At 46.5% G+C, this 12225-nt stretch overlaps 1 protein-coding gene across 1 annotated transcript; it reads left to right on the forward strand.

The window, feature by feature from the left end:
• The first annotated feature begins 1555 nt into the window (after positions 1-1555).
• On the forward strand, positions 1556-6918 carry otomp (otolith matrix protein). The gene is given in 12 exon segments (XM_023997926.3): positions 1556-1667; positions 1859-1995; positions 2216-2318; positions 2403-2481; positions 4247-4363; positions 4464-4520; positions 4522-4568; positions 4571-4664; positions 6063-6130; positions 6291-6475; positions 6565-6724; positions 6811-6918. Coding segments are annotated over 12 exon segments (1137 nt in total). The 5' UTR covers positions 1556-1588; the 3' UTR covers positions 6822-6918.
• Positions 6919-12225: the final 5307 nt, after the last annotated feature.

Raw genomic sequence — 12225 nt, forward strand, 5'->3', positions numbered from 1 at the left:
CTTTGACATTAGACTGTTGATCAATATGGACTGCATCCATATCAATTGTGCTATTTTACTTGTATATGTCCATGTTAGGGCTTCTTCCCTCCATTAAGCTCAACTGCAGCTTTGACTGACATTTTCCTCATCTTAGCTCATCCCCACTAGCTGTAACCAAAAGATCTTGTGGCCACAATTTTAAAGGTTGTTCCCTTTCTTCTTGCCCTGTGCTTCAGGTGCCTTCACAGCACCGGGGAGAGGAGTCTACTACTTCAGCTACATGGCCTCTGATGTAACTTTTTTTTAATGCCATTTTTTTCAGTCGGATAAACACTCCAAACAGCCTACCCGACCGCTCTGAGGCGTCCGCATGGTCCTAAAGCACACCGTTGCCTTGTTTTGTATCACATTCCAATGATAAAACTTTGGGGGACAAAAATGCAATTTCAGACTGTGGGGGGGGGGGGGACATATTCCCCCCGTCCTCAGTGAAAGTTGCACCCCTGGATGCAATAGTTAAAGCAGTTTGGGTAACAAACACATCATTTTATGGTACTGTTGTTTCCACTGGTTTTACCAGTTTTTTTTGCCTATTCCAAGATTTTAAATCTCTTAAGTCAAGGTAGAGCTAGACATTATGTACGTGTGTCTGTGCGTGTATGTGTACCTGCCTGCTTGTGAGCTGAGACCCAGAGAGAGGGGTAGAGGTATCAGATAGCCAATACGTTTTCCTTGACTGGCTACTGTACACCTGAACAATACACAGCCTGTTATGGCGGCTAGGCTACATCTTTAATCTCAGCCCAGGCGGAGCGAGACCGAGGGAGTATCCACTCTCCCTGGCAAAGCCTCCCACCAGACTTCCACACAGAGACACTCTGTCTGCATCACTCTTTTAATTAGAGAGTTTTCTGGGCTATGCCAGGTGTACTGGAGTAGGTACGCCAAGCCAAGTAGCCAACCTGCCTCCCCTTCCCCCCTATCCCCTCCTCGATTACTCTCCCTTTCCTCTCCCTCCTCTCTCTCTTTTCCCTCACCATCTCCATCAACTCCCATTCCTTCCTCTACCTCTCCTCCTTCCTCCATCTCTTCACCTTCTCTTCTTCCTCTCTCTCTCTCTCTCTCTCGCTCTCTCGCTCTCTCGCTCTCTCTCTCTCTCTCCGTCAACTCCCCTTCTCTACATCTCTCTATCCTCTCTCTCTTTTCCTTCCTCTCCCCTCCCCATCTCTTCCCCCATCTCCTCCCATCTCTCTCCCCTCCTCTCACTTTCTAAAGCTAAGGGGATAGCTGTCTAACGTTTCTCTTTCAATTATCAGGAGATTATCTACCAGGGGTTAGAATTTTTGGAATGGAGGAGAATAATGAAATGTTTTCTTCTTACCAGACCCCCTCCCCCCTTCCCCCGTCCCTCTCTCCGCTTGAGGGTTCCTGAGGACAAGGGTATAAGAGGGGGTCGATGTGAAAGCATTTTTTCCTGATAAAACCTCAGGTTACTGGTTTCTCCACTGTAGCATTCAGTTGGAGTGTGTCTCGTGTGTGAGAGGAGATTTCGTCTTCACAGTGTGTGTTTGAGAGAGAGAAGATTTCTCTGATTTTGTCAGTCGACATGGATCATCTGGACAGAAGGCTGGCAGTGACTCTTCTCCTCTTCTCATTCATCTCGTTCTCCACTCAGAAAACCTCAAGTAAGTCTGGGAGTCTTTTGGTTAGATGTATTCTGTGTTTTCACCTTGGTTACGATGAACCTCATCATAATGCGAAAGCTATTGAGAATTTCTGTAGCATTTGCAACAGGTGCGAAGGTACAATGCTTGTACCTGRTTTTCTCCAGTGGGAATAAAGTTGAAAACAGTTCAACATTCCTTGTCTTTCCCAGTCTCCTGGTGTGTAGTGTCGGAGGCAGAGGAGCAGAAATGTRTGGATCTGGCTGGGAGTGCTACAGCTCGGAATATCAGAGGAACGCTGCTGTGCGTCCGTGGCCAGAGTCCCACAGACTGTATGGAGAAGATCAAGGTGAGTGGCAAAACAGCCTTACGGTTGCAGAAATCCTGGTTTGAAGATTCCATGAAATTACAAGAGAATAAGCAGGAAATCTGGGAACCCTCCAACCAGGATTTCTGGAAAGTTACCAGAGTTGTGCAACCTTAAACAACCTGAAGAGAAAGTGTAGTTGAATTGTGCAACAATTATTTTATTGCTTCTTTAATCAGTAATATGACCTATGTCTGTTCAGAATGGTACAGCTGATGCAGCAGCCATGTTTGCTGATGACATCTACACAGCTGGCTGGTGCTATGGACTAGAACTGGCTGCTGGAGAGTCTTACAACGGAGTGGGTGAGTGAGGAGGGGGGAGAGAGGGAGAAGGAAACCATGTGTAAAACTTGAACCTATCTTACCTTATCCTGTCTGCTCTCTCAGATGGTATCAGCTACTATGTTGTAGCTATGGCTCGTCGCTCCTCCAGTGACCTGTCCCTGTTGGAGATGCATGAACGCAGGTGAGAACAGATAGACGGATTGATTGATTGTTTGTTCGATTTTTATTTTATTTTATTAGGATCCGTATTTAGCTGCTGCCAAGGCAGTGGCTGCTCTTCCTGGGGTCCAAACAGGAAACGCAACACAACAAATAAAAGACATAGTATACATAACACTACAATACATAATACAATACTTAATACAATACTTAATACAATATACAATGCATAATACAATACTTAATACAACACATAATACATTATAAAATACATAATACAATACTTAATACAATACATAATGCAATACCTAACACAACACACAACGAAACACTTAATGCAACACTTAATGCATACTACAAAATACAATACAAAACACAATACAAAACACAATGCATAATACAATGCATATTACAATACATAATACAATACGGGGCAGCAGGTAGCCTAGTGGTTAGAGCGTAACCGAAAGGTTGCAAGATCAAATCCCCGAGCTGACAAGGTAAAAAATCTGTTTTTCTGCCCCTGAACAAGGCATTTAACCCACTGTTCCTAGGCCGTCATTGAAAATAAGAATTTGTTCTTAACTGACTTGCCTAGTTAAATAAAGGTAAAAATAAATAAAATACATAATACAATACATAATATAATACATAATACAATACTTAATACAACACCTAATATATAATATAATATGCCATACATAATACAACACATAATATATAATATAATATGCCGTACATAATACAACACATAATATATAATATAATATGCCATACATAATACAACACATAATATATAATATGCCATACATAATACAACACATAATACATAATACAATATGCCATACATAATACAACACATAATACAATACGTAATACAATACATAATACAAGATGTAATATAGAAACATTTCTGTGTCTCTTCACAGTCCCTGTCGTGCCGTAAGGTATCTTATTTTTTTAACTGGTTTTATTTCTAGCTTGAGTTACCTGGGGTGGCAGAGTTCCATGTAATCATGGCTCTATTTAATACTGTGTGTTTCCCAGCCTCTGTTCTGGAGCTGGGGACTGTGAAGAGAGATCTGGCCTTCTAAGCAGAGTTCCTCTGTCTAGTGTATTTTCTTTTTATTGGCCAGTCTGAGAAACAACTTTTTCTTTGCCACTCTGCCTAAGGCCAGCATCCCGGAGTCGCCTCTTCTGTTGACGTTGGTGTAAATAAGAATTTGTTCTTAACTGACTTGCCTAGTTAAATAAAGGTTAAATAAAAAAATTAAAATTAAAATCATATTCCATTTAAAATCAGCCGTTTCCAGCTACAATAGTCATTTATAGCATTAACAATGTCTACACTGTATTTCTGATCAATTTGACGTTATTTTAATGGACAAAAAATGTGTTTTTCTTGCAAAAACAGGGACATTTCTAAGTGACACCAAACTTTTGAACGGTAGTTTTCTGTAAAATAACATTGTATTTGATCAAACACGATTGTTTCGAAAAGTTTGCTGATGCACCGGTACAGGCTGATTGGTCGGCTGTTTGAACCATTAAAGGGTTGCTATTCTTGGTAGCGGAAATGACCTTTCCTTCCTCCAGGCCTGAGGGCACACACTGTCTTCTAGGCATAAATTGAAGATGAGGCAAAGAAGAATCCAGCTTCAGCAATTTACCATCCAGGTTGTCGGTACCAGGTGGCTTGTCCTTATAGACAGCAAAAAAAAACTTGCCTCTTCCACACCAACTTTGCGATTTGAATGATTGACTCATTGATTGATTGGATATTGTAGCTCCTGTCACCCAGGGATCGTACCAGGTGGGCTGGACTGTTCTATTGGCTTCCTGGTCAACACCTCACAGATCAGTGTCGATGAACAATGCAACTTTCCTAAAGGTGAGACCTGTGTGTGTGTGTCTGACCCTGACTCTGTGTGTGTGTGTGTGTGTGTGTGGGTGTGTGTGGCCCTGACTCTGTGTGTATTGTTGGGTTATTGTGTGTCCCTCCAGCGGTGGGGACTTCTTTGGCTACAGCTGTGTACCAGGAGTAAAGGACAGAGAACACGACAGAGGAACACCCTAAGAACTTGTGTGAAGCCTGCATAGGAGACGACAACGGAGACATATATGTGTTAACAACCACGAGAGAGACACTATGAGAGGCTGGGCAGAGGTAGGGAGGAGAGGAGGAGGAGAGGCTGGGCCACTGAGGTAGGGAGGAGAGGAGGAGAGGCTGGGCACTGAGGTAGGAGGAGAGGCAGGAGCAGGAGAGAGAGGCTGGGACACTGAGGTAGGGAGGAGAGAGGAGAGGCTGGGGCACTGAGGTAAGGAGGAGAGGAGAGAGGCTGGGACACTGAGGTAGGGAGGAGAGGAGGAGAGGCTGGGCACTGAGGTAGGGAGGAGAGGAAGAGAGGCTGGGCACTGAGGTAGGGAGGAGAGGAGGAGAGGCTGGGACACTGAGGTAGGGAGGAGGAGAGGCTGGGCACTGGGTAGGGAGGAGAGGAGGAGAGGCTGGGGCACTGAGGTAGGGAGGAGAGGAGGAGAGGCTGGGACACTGAGGTAGGGAGGAGAGGAGGGAGCTGGGACACTGAGGTAGGGAGAGAGAGGAGAGGCTGGGCACTGAGGTAGGGAGGAGAGGAGAGGAGAGGCTGGGCACTGAGGTAGGGAGGAGAGGAGGAGAGGCTGGGACACTGAGGTAGGGAGGAGAGGAGGAGAGGCTGGGCACTGAGGTAGGGAGGAGAGGAGAGAGAGGAGAGAGGGAGAGGGAGAGGCTGGGACACAGTGAGGGAGGAGAGGAGGGAGAGGCTGGGCACTGAGGTAGGGAGGAGAGGAGGAGAGGCTGGGACACTGAGGTAGGAGAGAGGAGGAGAGGCTGGGCACTGAGGTAGGGAGGAGAGGAGAGAGGCCTGGGACACTGAGGTAGGGAGGAGAAGGAGAGGAGGAGAGGCTGGGGACTGAGGTAGGGAGGAGAGGAGGAGAGGCTGGGCACTGAGGTAGGAGGAGAGGAGGAGAGGCTGGGACACTGAGGAGGGGGAGGAGAGGAGGAGAGGCTGGGACACTGAGGTAGGGAGGAGAGGAGAGAGGAGGGCTGGGCACATGAGGTAGGGAGGAGAGGAGAGGAGGCGGGCGGGCAGATGAGGTAGGGAGGAGAGGAGAGGAGAGGCTGGGACACTGAAGGAGGGAGGAGAGCGAAGAGAGGGAGAGGCTGGGACGACTAGGTAGGGAGGAGGAGGAGGAGAGGCTGGGGCACTGAGGTAAGGGAGGAGAGGAGAGGAGGAGAGCTGGGGCACTGAGGTAGGGAGGAGGAGGAGAGGAGGAGAGGCGGGGGCACTGAGGTAGGGAGGAGAAGCGATAGGGATGAGAGGAGAGGAGGAAAGGATCTATTTCTCCTACTTGAAAGTTTCTCAAATCAATCCATGGGGGCCCGTAACCAGCCCACATATTTGATATATTCCAACACCAGTCTACAAATTTAACTAGTCAACGAATCACCAAGCCCTTAATTAGTTGAATCAGGTAGAATTGCTGTGGATCCCAGAGGACTGGTTTGAGAAACAATGTCTAGCAATGTCTAACACTAGCTGTGTTTGACTTGAGTCTTTCTTCCAGGTGTGTGGCTGAGAATTTGGGCGATGTGGCATTTGTCAAACACACCACTATTTCTGACAACATGGATGGTGAGAGTCTGATCTAAATCTAATCAAACACCAACATTCAGAATGTCTCCTCTAAGCAAACTTCAGCATTTCTCGCTCGAGACACTAGGTGTCAGTATTTCATAGTTTTTCTGATCAGCCTCCTCCACATCACTTCACCAATTCTTCTACTCTACCCTAGGCAACAATATGGAATCATGGGCCATGGACCTGGAACTGGAGGACCTAAAGCTGCTGTGCCCGGATGGCAGCGAGGCCGGGCTGTTTGACCATGAGACGTGTCACCTGGCTGTGGTGCCAGCTAACGCTGTGGTGGTACGACTAGAGGACAAGTGTAGAGTCTGGGAATATCTGGAACGCTTACAGGTGTGTGTGTGTGTGTGTGTGTGTGTGTCTGCGTATGTATGTGTGCGTAATTGTATTTTGACATCTCACCCCCTCTCTTCTCTCTATAGAATGTGTTTGGGAACACCACCATGTTCAGCTCAGTGGGCTACACCCAATCAGATCTCCTGTTTTCTGACTCCACCCACCACCTGCTCAGGGTTGTGGGTTGTTACACTTCCTGGTTGGGTCCTACATACACCACTGTCCTGCAGGCCTTTGAGTGTGAAAGTAAGAGAGTGGAGAGAGAGTGGAGAGAGAGTGGAGAAAGAGACAGTGTGGTTTCATTCTTTCATGCCATGTGTTTCTTCCCACAGGTTTGTGCTGATCCTTCTAGAAAGATATCAACCAGCATCCTCTCAATCTCTCCCCTCAATATCTCTCCACATCTTTCTTTCCCTCCCTCCATATCTTATCCCCCCTCCCTCCCTCCATCCCCTCACTCCCTCCATGCCCCCCTCCCTCCCTCCCTACATCCTCCCCTCGCCCCCCTCCCTACATAGATATCCGGTGTGTTCTTTCCTCCCACACAGTTTCCAGTAGTTCACTTTTCCTCCTATAAAAAATATCAATGTCTTTAACTTCACTGAATCACTGTGTGTGTATATATATATACCCTTGGTTCACTGCGTTCCCACGGTTTGTTATAGCAAACCACCATGCTAGTTCACTCTACACCTGACCAGAGAGGGGATTACAGCTATAAGCGTCGCCACCAGCACACTGATCTAAAGTGTCAGGTTAATGTTTTGGTGGTTAATGTTCCATTTTGCGAAGGTAAGCTGATCCTAGATCTGTGCTTAAAATAAGAACTTCTACGCAGAGCAGTAATCCATGATAACTCTATAACACAGCAATTCAAACAAATGCTGACTGCATTAAACCATGTCTCCAGAGCGTTTTGATTGACCTGGAAGTGCTGAAATATTGGAGATGTGATAGATGTTTGAAGCCACTGAAAAATGTTTGTACTGTAAAATCATTGCCACCATTGAATGAACAGGAAGTTACAATTTTTTCTTTTCTTCTGGAGAATGTTCTCTCTATCAAAACAATTCCTTTTGACCTCTATATTTTGTTAATGTTTACCCGTAGTAACTCATTCTACAGAGGTATATTGGTGCTGTGACACTACAGTATTTTCTGTCTGTCTTCAGGATTTAAATTGTTCTAAAGAGACCTGTGTGTAAATACTTTTCACCTGCTGTATTTGTAGTTCTGCAACCTCTTTAAATATATTAAAGAAATGATGACAAAATGTTGGCAAAGGCGTCGTTGCTTTGGAAGAAGTGGATTCTAGGCGCTGTTATAGGGGGGTAACACACACACCTGGGCCTTTAGCCTACTTACACTGCTGACGGCTCAAATTAGAGCTGATTTGACTTGAAGCTGTGGATGGAGGGATTGAAAGGAGAGGTTGACAAGGATGGAGGGATGGAGGACGGAGTAGTGACAGGTGATCCATCAGGATCTGTACTGTCATTATTCAATTACCACCCATCCTTTACACTACTGATAACCCGCGCACACACACACGCACATGCTCGCGCGCACACACTGCGGTAAGTGGTTGGCTGTATTGAAGGGTCAGTTCTGCTTAGTCAAGGGAAGTGTGTACAGTGTGTGTGGGTAATGAGTTTGGCACCGTGTTTCCATATGCTTTTAGTGCAGTAGACCCTAAAATCTCTCTCCCTCCTTCTTCCCACTGTTCCCTTTTTCATAACCTCCCTCTCTCTCTCTTTCTCCCCACCCTTCCCTTTATCATACCCCCACCTCTCTCCCCCTTCCCTGTTCATTTACCCCTAAGTCACATTCTCTTTCTCTCTCTGTATATCTCCTTCCCCCTCTCCTCCACAGCTCACAGTGAGAATATGAGTCAGATTAGACATGAGACGTATATTCCCCCGTCACACACACCCACACATTTTAGACACTAGATGGCACCCTAGGGCTATTACTAAACACCTGTGTGTGTGTGTGTGTGTGTGTGTGTGTGGCATGCGCATGTGTGTGTGTGTGTACGCATGATTGTATGTGTTAAGTTAAGCACCGATGCAGGAGCTAGAGCCGGAAATTACCTGGGTATGATGAGTTTGGGAATGATAACAGAATACACACACAGAACCTGGGAATGATAGTGTCGTTGCATTTCTCACCCAGCAATCACACTGGCGCTGCATTAACCGGAACCCGGGGACTGTGTGTGTGTGTGTGTGTGTGTGTGTGTGTGTGTGTGTGTGTGTGTGTGCCAAGAGATAGTTGTATCCTGCTGTCAAACTACACTGTTTGGTAACCTAGGTTACGTCACGAAGTGATAAGGCCACTATTAAGACATGGATGGAGAGAATAAGGAACATTTATTACAGAAATCCTTCTTAACCTTTATCTGTCTTTCCCTCCATCCCTCCATTTCTCTTTTCCTGCCTTCTTTTAATCTCTCCATTCCTGTCACCCCCCTTCACTTGTTTTCCACCTATTTCTAATGGCCTTTCTTTCTATTTATCCCTCTATTCTTCCGTTTCTCAACCACTTCCTTCCTCCCTTCTTTTCCTCTCCCTCTTAACCTTCCTGTCTTTCCCTTTGTCTCTCTCTTTCCCTGTGTATGTGTGTGTGTGTGTTTGTGTGTGGTGCACATGTGTGTGTGTGTTCATGTGTGCGGTTTGGAGATCGAGCTTTTCATTATTAATTAAACATATTCACTGGAAATGTAGAGAAAATCAGAGCTGTTAACGGAGAGTGTCTTATCGCCCTGACAACACACACAGCCATTACACATACAGCCATTACACACACACACACACACACACACACACACACACACACACACACACCTGTCTCTTATACACATCTAGATGTGTATAAGAGACAGCCCCTATGTCAACCCTCGTCCTTCTCTTTTAGTCTCTTTGTTAAACCCTCCTTCAATATATCTTCTCTAAAACATGGCAGAGAGAGAGAGAGACATTTGAGGTGTTTCATCCTCATTTCTAAAGACACATTCCTTCATACTGACAAGACATCTAAGCTAACTGGCTTTATGGCTGCTTAGATCTGTACCATCTAGCCTCTCATCTCTTCTCTTTCACAGTCTCCGTCTGTGATTAAAAAGAGATGAATACTGTCTAGTGTGATGCAACTCCCGACACCAGTTAACTGGACTGGAGATCACGACAGCGTGCAAAGTGTGTGTGGTGTGTGGTGTGTGTGTGTGGTGTGTGTGGTGTGTGAGTGTGTGTGTGTGTGTGTGTGTGTGGTGTGTGTGTGTGTGTGTGTGTGTGTGTGTGTGTGTGGTGTGTGTGTGTTGTGTTGTGTGTGTGTGTGTGTGTGTGTGTGTGCTGTGTGTGCCTGCCTTGTGGTTCTTACTCTAACAGGGTGTGATGGTGAAGACTAGAGTGTGTAAGGGTCGAAGCTTGGGTTGACACAGTTGATCAGCCAGGTTCAGCCAGAGTTCACTGCACTGAGACTACTACTGAAAGCATCATATGCACTGCTGCCGAGGGTGTGTGTGGTGTGTGCTGCGCGCCTGCGTGCGGTAACCTACTTGAAGGAGATCGATGAAGACCATAGACGGTATTGGTTAGGAGGTGCTTGGCGTTTGCACAACAGGAAGCAGACCACTGGTTCATCTAATTAAACGCTATATACTGTATCAAACCAGATAATCAACCTAGGAAGTTTCCTTATAACTACTATGATAGTTAGGTCTACTTACAAATCTTATTAAATTCTATTTTTTTTGTTAATTATTTTCATGTAAAACCTGTATACTATCTTAAGTTAGATTTTAATTCAAACATTTTTTTTTTTGGTTCCATCAATTAGTTTGGGGATCAATTCTTGTCGACATGTTGCCATGTTTTATTTATTTTTTAACCTTTATTTAACTAGGCAAGTTCAATGTAAGAACCTAATTCTATTATTTGATCATATGACGGCCTACCGCTTGCCAACCCCCTAACCCGGTACGACGCTGGCCAATTGTCGGTCGCCCTATTGGATCCATCTACGTGCCAGCTTTGATATCGCCGTCAAACCAGGGCTGTATTGACGGCCTCTATTGCGCTGAGAGCAGTGCTTAGCCGGCCGCACCTAACTTGGACAGCTGGATAGAGAAACATACATCTGAGAGAGTGTACGAGTCATCAAGGGACAAAGGAGAGATGATCAATGGAATAAGAGGGGCAATAGATAGAGGGACAAGGAGGAAGGTGAAAGAGAGAGAGAAGAGAGAGAGTAGAGAAGAGAGAGAGAGATGAGAGAAGAGAGAGAGAGAGAGGAGAGAGAGATGCAGAGAGAGGGGTAAGTGAGAAGAGAGTGGACACAAGGAAGCATTAGGATGTGAATTAAATATTTCTGGTGAAATATTTGAATCCAGATGTTTGACTAGGCAAATGCTGACCTCACTATAACCAACAGCCTCTGGGACAGGGTACAACCTGGGAGGGGGATGAGGAGAAGGGAAGGATAAGGGCAAGGGGAAAGGGGGAATACCTAGCTCAGTTGTTACAACTGAATACATTCAACCTGAAATGTGTCTTCCCGCTATTTTTACCGCAATATCCTCTGAATCAGGAGAGGAGAAGCTAATACACATACAGGTGATGCGGAGGTAGGAGAAGGAGAGGGCGGAAGAGGAAGAGGGGGGTAGGCTGGCGGGAGAGAAGTAAGAGAGGGGTGAAGAGGAGAGGGTGAAGATGAGAGGGTGAGGAGTAAGAGGAGAGGGTGAGCGAAATGGAGGGCCGAATGAGGAGGTGGTTTAAGTGAAGGAGGGTGGGTAGCGCTGGAGGGAAGGAGGAGAGGAGAGGGGTGAGGAGATGGAGGGGCGAAGAGGAGCGGTGGGTTAAGTAGGAGGGTGGGTAGGCTGGGGAGGAAGAAGCGAGGGTGGAAGAGGAGAGGGGAAGATGAGAGGGGTGAGGAGAAGAGGGAGAAGGGGTGAGGTAAAGATGGAGGGCGATAGAGGAGGGTGGTTAAGTGAAGGAGGGTGGGTAGGCTGGGGGAGAAGAAGAGGAGAAGGGGTGAAGAGGAGCAGGGGTGAGGAGAAGAGGAAGGCGTGAGGAGAATGGAGGGGCGAAGGAGGAGGTGGTTAGGTGGGGTGTGGGTAGGGGGGGAGGAGAGAGAATGGTGAAGAGTGAGGAGGGTGAGGATATAGAAGGAACGAACGTGAAAGGAGGGGGAGGGGCTGAGAAAGGAGGGTGAATGTGGAGGAGTGGTGGGTAGGGCTGTGGTCTGGGGAGGAAGAAAAGAGGAGAGGGGGGTAGAGGAGATGGGGGTGAGGAAAGAAATCGAGAGGACGAGGGGTGGAAAAAAAAAAGCCGAGGAGGGGTGTAGAGCAGGGTGAGGAGAAGAGGAAGTGGGTGAGGAGAGAGGAGGAGAGAGAGAGAGGAGAGGGGAAGCAGAGAGGGGGGTGGGTGGAAGGGGGGAGTACGACAACGGAGGGGGGGAAGAGGGGAGGGTGGAGATATAAGTGGGGTGAGGAAGGGCTCCTCGGCCCTCTCCCTGCCACTGAGTTTTTTTTTTTTTTTTTTTTTTTAGGTGGAGAAAAAGGAAGAAAAAAAAAAAAAATAGAAAGAGAAAAAACAAAAAAAGTGGAGTGAGGTAGAGCTGTGAGGTGTGTGGTAGTGTCTATGTTTTGGTCAATATTAAGACAGGACAAAGACTAATTAACAATGTATCATAGTGTTCACTCAACAGTGTGTGTCCTGGGGGGGGGTTGTTGTTTTACCAGCCGGTTC

The sequence above is a fragment of the Salvelinus sp. IW2-2015 genome, linkage group LG12 (genome assembly GCF_002910315.2).
Source record: "Salvelinus sp. IW2-2015 linkage group LG12, ASM291031v2, whole genome shotgun sequence".
NCBI lineage: Eukaryota > Metazoa > Chordata > Actinopteri > Salmoniformes > Salmonidae > Salvelinus > Salvelinus sp. IW2-2015.